We start from the raw sequence: 14,457 nt of genomic DNA on the forward strand, positions 1-14,457 counted from the left end.
AGAGTGGAGAGGGAGGATGGGGGCGGCCGGTTAGAGGAGATAGGTCATGTGTAGCAGTAGCGCGTGTTAGGATAACACGCTACAACTAAATTCCCGTGGCAGTAGCGCATATACATAACAGGCGCAACTACTATTCCTAGTCTGGCGGCTACGTCGTGGCAATATTAGTAGTAGCGTTGTTTTTCACTAGCGCGCTACTGCTATGTTTATATCAGCACCACGGTTTCCGCAAAAAATACTGCAAAAAATATGTTTTGGTGGAACTATCTGAATGACCTTGATATGATTCTACCCAGGGCCGGCCCTGAGATCTTAGAGGCCCTTGTGCGAGCTTCATCTAATGGGCCCCTATAATAGACGCAAAAATATCTTCTAGTAAAGGATGTAGCACCGTTTTGAGATTCAATTAATTGATTTAGATGTTAGTTCTTTTTTCTTTTCTCACAACCATATAATTGCTATTTTGGCAACATTGTTACAAAAAAAAGGAGAGAACCTGATTTCTTAAATCTTGGTTTTGGAGTAAATTAGAAGAAATTATATGCTCCATCTACCCAATAATGAAAATTCTTGCAATGCCACAACCTGCAGAATTACCTGACTGCAATTCGTACAAAAAAAGGAGGAATTAAGTAGGTCAAACATCAGCAATGGCTTATCATGAATTTTGTTTATTACATCAACTCATCATATACCAGAAATAAACAGACACGGATCAAAGAATTGGGATCCAAAAGTTATATGAATGAGCAATGGCTTCGGTGCTTACCTTGAACAGTGCCTGGACTTCACATCTCCACCGCCTGCCCTTCACCATGAACACGGCTCGGACGGCCATGCTGCAGTTGCTCTCGCGTCCCTGCCGTTGTAGGTCCGTCGGGGTCCCTTGGGGCTGTTTATAGAATGCAAGGAACCAAAGAAATTTATTGATTAACTTCAGGAATTGGGGCCTGGCCTCTTAGGAAGTCGGGGCAATCAATTTTTGGTAAAGAAGATGAAGAACGGGAGACTACCGAGGCGTAATTCAAGGAGCCAGCGAAGGAGAAGGGATTGATGTTTGTGCGTGACTTGTTTCCTTTTTAATAAATGGGCCAGGCCTGCTGCTCTTCTGCACTAGTATATTTTTCCAGAAATATATACATTGTATATAGCATATAGGTGCACAGCGTATGGGCCCCTGCTGAGGCTGGGCCCTAGGCCGTCGCACTCCTCGCCATGGCCTAGGGCCGGCCCTGATTCTACCTTGTCTACTATTTTTCTGTTGATGGTACCATTTGGATAGAACCTTCATATGCTATCACTGAATTCAAATTTAAGTTCTCTGTTTATCTATCATTTGTTTCCTCAAATATTGATTTCACAAGATAATCCCATTTGCAAGAGACCTTTTCATCGCCTCCAGACATTTGTTTCTTTGTGAGTACTAAACTGGTCTCGAAATTTTGATTTGTGGTCTCGCTAGGATATCAACATCATTTTCTGTATGATAGTATTATCCGATCATGCGAAATGACACATTTTTTCGTTACCAGATATGTTATCTCATCATTAACTATACTAAATCTGGAATGATGTTAATTGTCTCTTAGATTCGTCCACGACCTGCTAGCATTTGGAGAGAAAATTATAACCATTGGCTTTCGAATTTTTCTCACCTTTTCAATGGGAAAAAGGGATTAGGCCATTCCTTTTACCTGGTACCATTCGTTTGCAGCTACAGCTCAAAATTAGAACTTCTTCCCTTCTTCGCTGGCGCTCCCCTCCCATCCTTGCCTCACCGCCGCCCGTCACGCCGTTCTTATCTCCGGCGAGGTCGATACCTAAACCGAGCAAAAGTACCCGCCCGCCCGTGCCTAAGAACTCTTGTCCTCGGGACGAACAAAGACCAAAACTAAGACTAAAACCGCTCCTCCCGGGTCGCTTGCGAGAGCGACTCCAGAGGACCCCCATCCCTCGGGCAGAGGCGCCGGATCTGCCCCCTCCTCGGCCGCTGCGCCGCTGGCACTGGCGGTGGCGGCCGCGCTCTGCCGTCAAAGGCGGCGGGCGAGGCGGCGCGTCCTGGATGGTTACTCCTTCGCGCGGAGGTGGGCTGTCCGCAGGGCTGCGCAGGGGCTCGCGCGGGCAGCAACGCAGTTCTTCGCCGGCGCGCGGCGGGGGACGTGGAGGAGTGGTGTGGTGGTGGCGGTCGGGCATGGGCAGCGGTGTGTTGGTGGAGGACGGGCGCGGCGGTGTCGTCTCGAGGTGGCGGCGCGAGCTTCAGGCCAGATCCATGGCGGCGCAGTTATGCTCGGCCAGGAGGTCCCTGGCGAGCAGCGTGCTTCCGGCCATCGATGGGCTATATGGTGAGCGGCGTTCTTCTCCTGGTGACGCAGGTGTGGAGGCGCGGTCCGCGGTGGGGCGGGTCAGATCTGGGCCTGCTCGGTTCCTAGGAAACGGCCTACTAACACAGATAATATTTTGGCATGCCCTCATTAACCTAACTCCTTACATTCTCATACCGCGACAGATTTGAAAAGATGCGGTGTTGTTTATCAGGTGTTGCCAACTCCTTTGAGCTTTCTAAGTCGACTCATGCCTAACTCAATATAAAGTTGTATATCAGCGCCGTTTTCAATGTATTCCCATTTTTAAGGGAATGAGTAGAGTAGTTGTCTTTTGTACTATCTATTTCTTTGGCCATATTGTTATGTCTTGTATGTTGTCAGTTTATTATGAACCAACCATTACAGTTTACATATTGTACCATTCTGTATATATAATTAATACTACAGAGGTTTTTACAAATATTTATATTATTCTTTTATCAAATGTAAGATTGTGTGAACACATTCTATGACTGAACTTACATTTGTAGATATATATGTTTCACTTTGTTTATCCTAAAAGTTTAGTATGTTTTGTGGAATCATATATATTATTGAAATTCCTACCATTATATTGATATAATTGACGGGCGCGGCAACGCGCGCCATCACTGATCTAGTTAACTGTGAATCAGGCCTAATCTAGATCCGTTTGCTAATAGGATCGCTAACGGGCCGGGGCAGCTGAGCAAAATTGCAGTCACGTGATTAATTGGGCTCGTTCTCGCAGAAAGCCCATTGAAAAGTCACGAGGAAACAACGTGTCTCCCTTCACTCGACGCCCTCCTCCTTTGTTTCGACTTCTCTCTCTCAGCGCCTCCTCAACCTGCGCTTGGGCGGCGGCGACGGTGTGTCCCTGTCAGGTGAGATCTGTAGCGCCACAGGCGGCGGTGGAGGTGAAGTGCCTCCCCCTCCAGGTGAGATCTGTTGCGCACACTACCTCTCTCTCTCTCTCTCCCTCCCTCTCCCTCCCTCTCTCTCTCCCCCTCCCTCCCTCCCTCCCTCCCTCTTTCTCTCTCTCCCTCCCTCCCTCTCTCCCTCCCTCCATCTCTCTCTCTAACCATTGCGGATCAGCGCTGCCCCAGCCCGTGCGCCCCTTGTTGGCGTGTTCAAATTGCTTCATCTGGTTGTTGTATTGAGAAGAAAAAAGGATAACATATGTATATTTCTAGGGCGTATTATCAGCTGCTATAAATATACATCACTAGTAGAAAAAGCCCCATTTGTCCCTGTTCATAAGGCTCATTTGTCCCGGTTGCCGAACCGAGACTAAAGTGTCGGTACTAAAGCCCAACACCTTTAGTCCTGGTTCGCCCACGAACCGAGACAGATGGGGCTCCACGTGGCCGCTGCGGCTTGCCCACACAGGAGGGCCTTATGTCCCGGTTGGTGCCACCAACCGAGACCAAAAGGCTTGCACGCGTCAGTAGTTCAGGGGCTGGGGGTTTTTTTCTGAAAGGGAGGTGGGTTTGGGGGTTTTGTAGGGTTAAGTTAGGGGTTTCATATATTGTGTTAGCTAGCTAATAGAAAGAAGTGTCCTCTCTTATCTCCGTGCTTGGTCGACACTACGTACTATACGTATAGAGAGGACTCGACACGCTAGCTAGCTAGTAATATAAGGAAATGAAGGAAACGATTAAGTACAGAAGATCGTCATGAACATATACAAAGAGAAGTGATCGACCTCTCCTTCTCCGAGAGATTGGTCGAACAACAAGTTTTCGTATATTTATCCGACGCTACTGGCTACATATATACAATATAAGATCTTTTACAATCCCCTAACATGTGAACTCAACTTCCACAGTGGAGCAACTCACATCACTCAAGACGCTGATCATAAAGGCATGCAAGAATATGCGGTCGCTTCCAACACTGCCCAAGTCTCTTGAGGAGATTGCAGTCTGTTACTGCAGTGACGAGTTCATACAATCTTGTGTAAGGACTGATGATCCAAACTAGCAGAAGATTGAGCACATTCCAAAGAAAACAATTAAATTCTATAGTGAAAAAGGTCCATACGAAAGGTATGTAGTTAGATTCTTTTGATGTCTTCGTCTTCCATTTTTCTGTGTTCAATAAATGTTACTGAATGTTAGCCGTTAAGGTTGCTGGTATTTTTCTGATGGTTGCTGGTATTTTTCTGATTCAGTTGGTAACTGTCAGCCGCGTGCCCTTTGGCTGAGGACAGGAGATGAAGCCATCAGACTCTTGCTAAATCTGCATGCTCTCTAAATGCGTAGCCTCTTCGTTGGATTTTATCTACTTTAATTTGGTTTGTTGAATCTTGCATGTTTCTGCGTGAAGTGGTGCTGCGCTCATACTCTCATAAACTACGGCCGGGCACTGCAAAATGCCACGTCTCCATGCAGTCACAAACAGTGGATTTTTGAGTTGTTTACGATATATGGATTTATGAGTTGTTTACTGTCTATGGATGTAATAACGTGAAACGATGGAACACCAGATATGATTTGCTTCATATGTATGATTTGTAACATTGGCGTGTCCATGATGAACCCCAAACTGTTTGATTTGGTGATCACTGAATTCGTTCCTTTCTGTCGTCGTTTGTAACATCGCTCACCAAATTATCCGATTTGATTGGTGGTAGGAATCAGGGGCCACATATCATGGTTGCCAGATTGTGGGAAGCTAACAGGGGGACCTGCTCCTGACATTGAGGCTTCCATTCATTTTCTGTAGTAGAATGCTAAAAGGCTTTAGTGGTTGCAATCAACGTGCATTGTAATTAGTGATTGCATATTTTTTTTCTACTGGTTGGGCATTCAGGGAAAGTGCTCTCTGTTCTCTGTTCTGCACACGCTCTGGTTTGGACAGACACAAGTTTTGATGTGTCCGCTTAGGCCTGCAAACACGATTGATATAAATCCTTTGGTCTTGGAGGAATGATGCAACACTGCCTTGCCGGAGTCCAAGGCTTCAAGTGGACAGTGCCAGAGTATTTGCTTTTCTAACTTTGGTTTCCCTTCATCAATTTCGTTTAAAACATGTTTAAAAGAAGGATATGACCTGTAGCATGAAAACAAGAACGCCATAGACTTCTCACCGCTGCCAAGTGAAATTCTGTAGATCATCACGCCACACGCTATCTTGTCAGCAAGGTGATCACATCTGTGACAACTCCACATGCTATTGAAACAGCGACCACTTTGAACTCTGAAAGCTATCTCATGGCGATTCCACTGAATCTGGACAAACAAAAAGACACGAGTTTAGACACCAGAGAAGAAACTTGGGTCCAACTTGTACACATATTTGAGATCTCGCGAGCCATAAGAGTATAAGACGAACAGATTATAGGCGCTCGTGGTATCTCATTGGTAATACTGCCACACAGGTTGGAATACATATCCAGGCAGAGACAGAGGCACGTAAACAAAAGGAAACTGACTCATGAAAAACTTAGTCGCCGAAAATTGGTACGTTCATGTTCTAGGAGTCCATATACTACCTAGGCACCTGGCAGTATAAACAGAGAAAGAAACTGGGTGTATTGGTAGCGACAACGAACACACTCATGACGCATAATTGGGTGACCATCCTAGTACAAAACTGGGTCACAAAGAAGAAAAAGCTACAAAAGAGGAGTAATTGCTAATACACGATCCTTGTACTTTTGTTTCATGGCTACCGTTTGCTTGCAAAATGGAAGACGTTGCATTCACTACATCAATTGTGTGATTGAGGCATTCACCAGTAATGAGAGAAGAAACTGCATCAATCAGAGGATCTGTAGGTTAGTCCAGTTCAGGTCCCCCTGTTGATAGATGGATGGACCTCTCAGCTTAGCGCTGCCCTCATCCTAGTGGAGAAGAGCAATAACAAGCAACCGAGTCCAACTACATGCTGCGCTAGGGTTTTTCTTTTTGTCCGACATCACTTGCCAGGGTCCATTGCCATATCTAGTACAGTTAAGAAAAGTAAATATGAATTGCAGACATAGATCAATTAGCTTTACCACAGTTGTCTATTGATTGAAACTGGTCATTTCAGTCACATTCTTAGGCCGGGAATAGCCATGTCAAATGTCACAGTAACTGAAGCAAGAAGTAACATGAAAAAAAGATCAACATATACATGACTATTGCCAGGTGAAATTCATTGTCATGTGCCATCTTTTCTGAAAGGTAGGTATTCACATCTGTCACAACCCCACGCTTGTCGCTTTGAACTCAGAAAGCCGATCTGATGACGACTCCACCAATCTGGACAAACAAGACAAAAACCTCAGACAACACACAAGCTTTTCCACCCAATTTGTGCATAGTAATTCAAGAGTTTTACAAGCTTAAAAGGAAAGAAGTTTTAAGGTACTTAGGCAAGTAGTATCACAGGAAGGTGCAGAATAGCATAATATTGATCTCAACTAAATTTGGAACATGTGACTACAGGCAGACACTCACTTCAGTGTACTTAGCATCATTACAAGTTGGGATACACAGCCGGACAGAGGCGCATGAACATAAAGGAATTCGGTCCAGAAAAACTCATACGGAATTGGTTCTGCAGGAGTTCATTTACTGCCTAGGTACACTCTATCAGTATAACAAACTACTAAGGAAAATAAAGAAACTTGGGGTGTTGGTAACGAGGAGAAACAATACAATCACCTGAAACTCTAAGTTTCAGTCAGTCATCTCAATCAATATGATTTGCCTTAAGATTCAGAGCACAACCATGATACTGAGGATTTAAGAGTGGTGGAGACACTGAGTGCACTAAAGAACGATTTCAGTTGCTCATGCTGATAAGCACTCACTTCTATCTCATGAGGTTGATTCAGATAAAACAACATCGTGGGATAACATTTCAGTTGCCCGTGAGCACAAGTTATGCAGGTTTATCTCGAAACAGCATCACAAGCTAAAACTATACATCTGAAGATGACTACAAGAGAACTTTTCTGCCTCCTTACATCTATCAAAATAAAAAAGTATACAAAATGAACTGTCTTTGACTTGAACGAATTTTCTCAAGGTGAAACAATCCAAGGTAAAACTGGATATAAAGTTGTATTCCTTTCCTTCTACATTTATCTTGACCATCATAACTACTCCCTCCGTCCGGAAATACTTGTCTCAAAAAATGCATAAAAATGGATGTATCTAGAACTAAAATGTGTCTAGATACATCCATTCCTCCGACAATATTTCCGGACGGAGGGAGTACTACTCGAAAATAATAATAATAATGACCTGGTGTTTTTAGTGATTCCATCAGGACTCATGCATAAGCTATTCATAGCGTACAAGATCACTTCTCTTACTAACCCCGTTCTATTTAGAAGGCGACCAAGACAAACAAGACAAGAAACACAATTATGTTCCAGAGCTTTCTTAGTTTTCCCATGAGCACAAAAAATTAAACATTACTAAATCAAACAAGAATTACCAATTGCCATAATTAACATGAAGCAATAGACAAGTCATGTGATGATTATAAAAGGAAGGAGATAAGTTGGAAGCAATAGAAACTTTACCACTTCATATTCTCCTTGAAGACAACAATGATGGTGGAAAGTTGATATATGGGTATGTCTCATGCAAACGATAATTCTGTTTCTCATAAATCCACTGAATCTGCAACGTCTTGACATCCATTGAGAAGTATCCAGTAAGTCGATCGTTTAGAGATGATGAGGCGTCTATCCTTGTGAAGAGCAAGTACCTCTGGGTTGCATCTCTGATAAAACATCTGTACCCAGAATCTAGTGGGATTGTCTTCTCCACCTCCCATTGGCTGGGACTCTCGCCTTTGTTCCGTGCAACGGTATAGCTGAGATTGGATGAAGTTTTACCATGGAAACCAAAGATCCCAAGCCTGCCTTCCCCTGCCTCCACAACGGCTATTCCTCCTTCCTTGTTCCATTCCCCGGGCGGGAGGTCAGCAATGGAGAACTCCATCTTCCTGGTGTCAAGCAAGAGCAACTTCTGGACCCCGAATTCCACCCAGTCCCAGTAGAAGCAGCCGTAAGCATAATGGCGCCTGAGAATAAAAGGGTGGACCCATGACATCTCGGCCATGTCGTGCTTGCCAAGGGCCAAATCGCTCCAAACCTTGGATGCAGAGGCTTGCCATTGCCCAGTGCTCGAAGAGAAGACGAAGGCAGCCAGACTAGTTTTGCAATTTGCCATCAAGATCACTCTGAATGTTGTCTCTGCCGCCGCTACCTCCTCCTTGCCGAGGGGAACGAGGAAAGCCTTGCACCAGGCGTCGCTTACCATGGGGAACGGGTGCTCAAGCGAAGCGGCTAGGCCGTGAGGTACCGGGGGGAGCAGGACGTACCGCCGGTGCAAGGGGTCGCACACCGCGAGATCTTTGAAAACCGGGGGCTGCTCATGTTGTCGGAGGTCGCGGTCGAGGAGGACGCGGCCGTCGCGGGAGTCCTGCACGGTCCAGTGGCAGTAGGAGTCGATGAAGGAGAAGTAGAAATCGGCGGCGACGGCGAGCGCGCGGGCTGCGGGCGCGGATGGGTGCGGCGGCAGAGCGGGACGGAACCTGCCGTAGTCGAGGAATCCGAGGAGTGGTGGTGCGTGGAGGCGGCGGAAGCTGCGGAGGAAGGAGCCGTCGGTGGCGAGTCGGCGGAAGGAGACGCAGGTGGCGGAGGCGCGGGCGAGGTCTTCCGGGGTGGGCAGCCGAAGGAAGATCTCCACCAGGAGGTGACCGGGGATCTCCGTCAGAGGCGACGGCATATCCTTGCTGCTGGTCGCCATTGGCGTTGTAGGCCGGCGAGGTTGGGCCCGGCGAGGTAGGGCGGAGGAGGCAGCCGCGGGGAAACCCTGGACGAGATGGGGAATTGGGAGGAGCATTTTTTTTTTTTTTTGAGGGAGGGAATTGAGAGGAGGTGGAATCTTGTGTCCGAGTGGGTGTTGGCAGCTGGAATGGGCCTTTGACGGTAGTAATAACGAGCCCAGATTTGAAAAAATGCCAAATACTTCTTCCCTTCTTCGCTGCTCCCCTCCCATCCTTGCCTCACCGCCGCCCGTCACGCCGTTCTTGTCTCCGGCGAGGTCGATACCTAAACCGAGCGAAAGTACCCGCCCGCCCGTGCCTAAGAACTCTTGTCCTCGGGATGAACAAAGACCAAAACTAAGACTAAAACCGCTCCTCCCGGGTCGCTTGCGAGAGCGACTCCAGAGGACCCCCATTCCTCGAGCAGAGGCGCCGGATCTGCCCCCTCCTCGGCCGCTGCGCCGGATCTGCGTAGTTTGACTAACTTTATTGTAAAAAATACCAACATTCATAATATGAAATCAGTATTTTCGGATGCACCATGGAATGTATTTTCATATTATATAGTTTAAGTATTCTCAAAAATTAAAATTATTGAGCTGCATTTATTCTCAAAAATTAAAATTTTTGAGTTGCATTCAGGATTTCTAACACTGGTAGAAAAAGAGGCTTCCGTCCAGCCCCATTAGTCGCGAAACTGTAGGAACCGCGACTAATGAAGTCTTTAGTCGCGGTTCGGCAGACGAACCGCGACCAAAGGCCTGGGCCCAGGGCGCTCGGTGGCCAGCTGGTGCACGTGATGGGCTTTAGTCGCGGTTGGTCAGGCCAACCGCGACTAAAGGTGCCCAAAGGCCTTTAGTCGCGGTTGGCCAGGCCAACCGCGACTAAAGCTCCTCCCCTATATATACCAGTTCAGCATGCTCACTTAGCCATTTGGTGCCACTTCTCTTCACAAGCTTCACAAGGGGGTGTAGGTTTGCTTTTGGTTCCTCTTATGCACACAAGGTGTTTGATGAAATGCCCCAAGAGGGTGAAACAAACATGATATGAAGTGTTGGAGCCACACTTGAGGTTCCTCATTTATTTTTTCCTCCTCGATCGCGGTTAGCAACTTGAACCTTTCATGCATGTGTGTCATTGATAAAATATGCATGTGTGTTGTTCATTGTTTAATTTCTATTGTTTATAGCTAGTTAGTTTAACAAATGCATGATGGTTAATTATATATTTTATATTATAATAATGCAGATGAATCGACAATGGATGTACGGTAACCGACTCTCCCGCGAGTTCACTACGGGTTTGAAAGATTTCCTCGTAGTGGCTAATGCGAACAAGCAGAAGGGTTTTGTTATCTGTCCATGTGTTGAATGTAAGAATCAGAAGGGTTACTCTTCCTCAAGAGAAGTTCACCTGCACCTGCTTCGGCACGGTTTCATGCCAAGCTATAATTGTTGGACCAAGCATGGAGAAAGAGGGGTTATAATGGAAGAAGATGAAGAAGGGGATGATTTCATCGATGAAAGCTATCTTGCTCATTTCGGTGATACTTTCATGGAGGATGCTGAAGGTGAAGGGGAAGGTGAAGGTGAAGAAGAGGCACGTGATGAGACCGTTGATGATCTTGGTCGGACCATTGCTGATGCACGGAGACGCTGCGAAACTGAAAAGGAGAGGGAGAATTTGGATCGCATGTTAGAGGATCACAGAAAGTCGTTGTACCCCGGATGCGATGATGGTCTGAAAAAGCTGGGATGCACACTGGATTTGCTGAAATGGAAGGCACAGGCAGGTGTAGCTGGCTCGGCATTTGAAAACTTGCTGAAAATGTTGAAGAATATGTTTCCAAAGAATAACGAGTTGCCCGCCAGTACGTACGAAGCAAAGAAGGTTGTCTGCCCTCTAGGTTTAGAGGTTCTGAAGATACATGCATGCATCAACGACTGCATCCTCTACCGCGGTGAATACGAGAATTTGAATGAATGCCCGGTATGCACTGCATTGCGTTATAAGATCAGAGGCGATGACCCTGGTGACGATGTTGAGGGCGAGAAACCCAGGAAGAGGGTTCCCGCCAAGGTGATGTGGTATGCTCCTATAATACCACGGTTGAAACGTCTGTTCAGGAACAAAGAGCATGCCAAGTTGTTGTGATGGCACAAAGAGGACCGTAAGTCGGACGGGGAGTTGAGACACACCGCAGATGGAACGCAATGGAGAAAGATCGACAGAGAGTTCAAAGATTTTGCAGCTGACGCAAGGAACATAAGATTTGGTCTAAGTACAGATGGCATGAATCCTTTTGGCGAGCAGAGCTCCAGCCATAGCACCTGGCCCGTGACTCTATGCATCTACAACCTTCCTCCTTGGTTGTGCATGAAGCGGAAGTTCATTATGATGCCAGTGCTCATCCAAGGTCCGAAGCAACCCGGCAACGACATCGATGTGTACCTAAGGCCATTAGTTGATGAACTTTTACAGCTGTGGGGCAGACCTGGTGTCCGTGTGTGGGATGAGCACAAAAAAGAGGAATTTAACCTACGAGTGTTGCTTTTCGTAACCATCAACGATTGGCCTGCTCTTAGTAACCTTTCGGGACTGTCAAATAAGGGATACAATGCATGCACGCACTGCTTACATGAGACTGAAAGTGTACATTTGCCAAATTGTAAGAAGAACGTGTACCTTGGGCATCGTCGATTTCTTCCGAAAATTCATCCAGTAAGAAAGAAAGGCAAGCATTACAACGGCAAGGCAGATCACCGGCCGAAGCCTGCGGAACGCACTGGTGCTGAGGTATTTGATATGGTCAAGGATTTGAAAGTCATCTTTGGAAAGGGTCCTGGCGGACAATCAGTTCTGAAGGGAGCTGACGGACACGCAGCCATGTGGAAGAAGAAATCTATATTCTGGGAGCTAGAATATTGGAAAGTCCTAGAAGTCCGCTCTGCAATCAACGTGATGCACGTTACGAAGAATATTTGCGTGAACCTCCTAAGCTTCTTGGGCGTGTATGGGAAGACAAATGATACAAAGGAAGCACGGCAGGACCAGCAACGTTTGAAAGACCCTGATGACCGGCATCCGGAATGGTTTCAAGGTCGTGCCAGCTACGCTCTGACCAAAGAAGAGAAGGTCATCTTTTTTGAATGCCTGAGCAGTATGAAGGTCCCGTCTGGATTCTCGTCCAATATAAAGGGAATAATAAACATGGCGGAGAAAAAGTTCCAAAACCTGAAGTCTCACGACTGCCACGTGATTATGACGCAATTGCTTCCGATTGCTTTGAGGGGGCTCCTGCCGGAAAATGTTCGAGTAGCCATTGTGAAGCTATGTGCATTCCTCAATGCAATCTCTCAGAAGGTAATCAATCCAGAAGTTCTACCACGGTTACAGAACGATGTGATCGAATGCCTTGTCAGTTTCGAGTTGGTGTTCCCGCCATCCTTCTTCAATATTATGACGCACCTCCTGGTTCACCTAGTCGAAGAGATTTTCGTTCTCGGTCCTGTATTTCTACACAATATGTTCCCCTTCGAGAGGTTCATGGGAGTATTAAAGAAATATGTTCGTAACCGTGCTAGGCCAGAAGGAAGCATCGCCAAGGGCTATGGAAATGAGGAGGTAATTGAGTTTTGTGTTGACTTTGTTCCTGACCTTAAGCCGATTGGTCTTCCTCGATCGCGGCACGAGGGGAGACTAAGTGGAAAAGGCACGATCGGAAGGAAATCAACGATATGTATGGACGGCCATTCTCTGACTGAAGCACACCACACTGTACTAACCAATTCCAGCTTGGTGGCTCCGTACTTTGAGAAACACAAGAATATTTTACGCTCGGACAACCCGGGGAAGCCTGAATCCTGGATTAGGAAGGCCCACATGGAGACTTTCGGCAGTTGGTTGAGAAAACATTTAATGAATGACAATGATGTTGTAGATCAGCTGTACATGTTGGCCAAGACACCATCTTCGACTATAACGACTTTCCAAGGGTACAAGATAAATGGGAATACATTTTACACGATCGCCCAAGATAAAAAGAGCACCAACCAAAACAGTGGTGTCCGCTTTGATGCAGCAACCGAGAATGGGCAAAAGGTCACATATTATGGTTACATAGAGGAGATATGGGAACTTGACTATGGACCCTCCTTTAAGGTCCCTTTGTTCCGGTGCAAATGGTTCAAGCTAACAGGAGGTGGGGTAAAGGTGGACCAGCAATACGGAATGACAATGGTGAATTTCAACAATCTTGGTTACCTTGACGAACCATTCGTCGTAGCGAAAGATGTCGCTCAGGTTTTCTATGTGAAGGACATGAGTAGCAAACCGAGGAAACGGAAAGATAAAAAAACGATCAGTACATCATGCGATGATCCAAAGCGCCACATTGTTCTTTCAGGGAAAAGAAACATCATGGGAGTGGAGGACAAGACAGACATGTCAGAAGATTATAATATGTTTGCTGAAATTCCGCCCTTCAAAGTGAACACCGACCCAAGCATTAAGTTAAATGATGAGGATGCTCCATGGATACGGCACAATCGTAAGCAAGCATGGACACAAGGGAAGAAATGATGTGTAATAATTTATTGTACCAAACTTTGTTGAATGGATCATGTGAATTATATTACCCGTGATGTGTTTGGTGTCCATTTTCGAATGATTCGAGGTACCACTGATGATACATGAAATTTGAAGTGATTTAGTCATACTCCTGCCTAGGCGTATAATATGCATACTCGTAGTCTTCATAGCCGCCGCCGTTGTACTGGTAGTCGTCGCCTTCTAAGTTGCCGCCGTCGTCGTCGCTGCTGTCGTCGCTGTCGTCGGGCGGCGCTCGTGGCTCGAACTGAGGGTAGCGCAGGCGGGGGATATCGCCGGCCGTGATGTAGTCCATGACGCTCTGCAGAGTCCGGCCGTACCACCATAGCCGACGGCTGGCCTCTGGTATATTATTTTGAATTGAATTAGTTTTATTTTTCTTAATTTTTTGATATATTATTTGTATTTTTAGAATTTTGAATTGAATTAGTTTTATTTTTCTGAATTTTTTGATATAATATTTGTGTTCTTAACATATTGAATTGAATTAGTTCTATTTTTCTGAATTTTTTGATATATTATTTGTATTTGTAACATATTGAATTGAATTAGTTTTATTTTTCTTAATTTTTTGATATATTATTTGTATTTTTAAGATTTTGAATTGAATTAGTTTTATTTTTCTGAATTTTTTGATAATATTATTTGTATTTTTAACATTTTGAATTGAATTAGTTTTATTTTTCTTAATTTTTTGATATATTATTTGTATTTTTAGAATTTTGAATTG

At 45.5% G+C, this 14,457-nt stretch overlaps 1 protein-coding gene and 2 long non-coding RNA genes across 3 annotated transcripts; 1 reads left to right on the top strand and 2 right to left on the bottom strand.

Annotated features, from left to right (window-relative positions):
* Window positions 1-304: 304 nt before the first annotated feature.
* On the bottom strand, window positions 305-1,109 carry LOC119336344. Its single transcript, XR_005162376.1, has 3 exons — window positions 1,014-1,109; window positions 770-892; window positions 305-601 (listed from the first exon to the last, which is right to left on the bottom strand). It is a non-coding gene; the product is annotated as an uncharacterized LOC119336344 (long non-coding RNA).
* Window positions 1,110-3,180: 2,071 nt separating this feature from the next.
* On the top strand, window positions 3,181-4,873 carry LOC119335953. Its single transcript, XR_005162139.1, has 3 exons — window positions 3,181-3,280; window positions 4,171-4,390; window positions 4,516-4,873. It is a non-coding gene; the product is annotated as an uncharacterized LOC119335953 (long non-coding RNA).
* A 1,435-nt stretch (window positions 4,874-6,308) lies between these two features.
* LOC119340881 lies at window positions 6,309-9,111 on the bottom strand. Its single transcript, XM_037612780.1, has 2 exons — window positions 7,867-9,111; window positions 6,309-6,592 (listed from the first exon to the last, which is right to left on the bottom strand). The coding sequence occupies exon 1, from the start codon at window positions 9,098-9,100 to the stop codon at window positions 7,871-7,873; it is 1,230 nt and encodes a 409-aa protein (XP_037468677.1). The 5' UTR covers window positions 9,101-9,111; the 3' UTR covers window positions 6,309-6,592; window positions 7,867-7,870.
* Window positions 9,112-14,457: the final 5,346 nt, after the last annotated feature.

The sequence above is a fragment of the Triticum dicoccoides genome, chromosome 7B, assembly GCF_002162155.2.
Source record: "Triticum dicoccoides isolate Atlit2015 ecotype Zavitan chromosome 7B, WEW_v2.0, whole genome shotgun sequence".
In the NCBI taxonomy this organism is placed as follows: Eukaryota; Viridiplantae; Streptophyta; class Magnoliopsida; order Poales; family Poaceae; genus Triticum; species Triticum dicoccoides.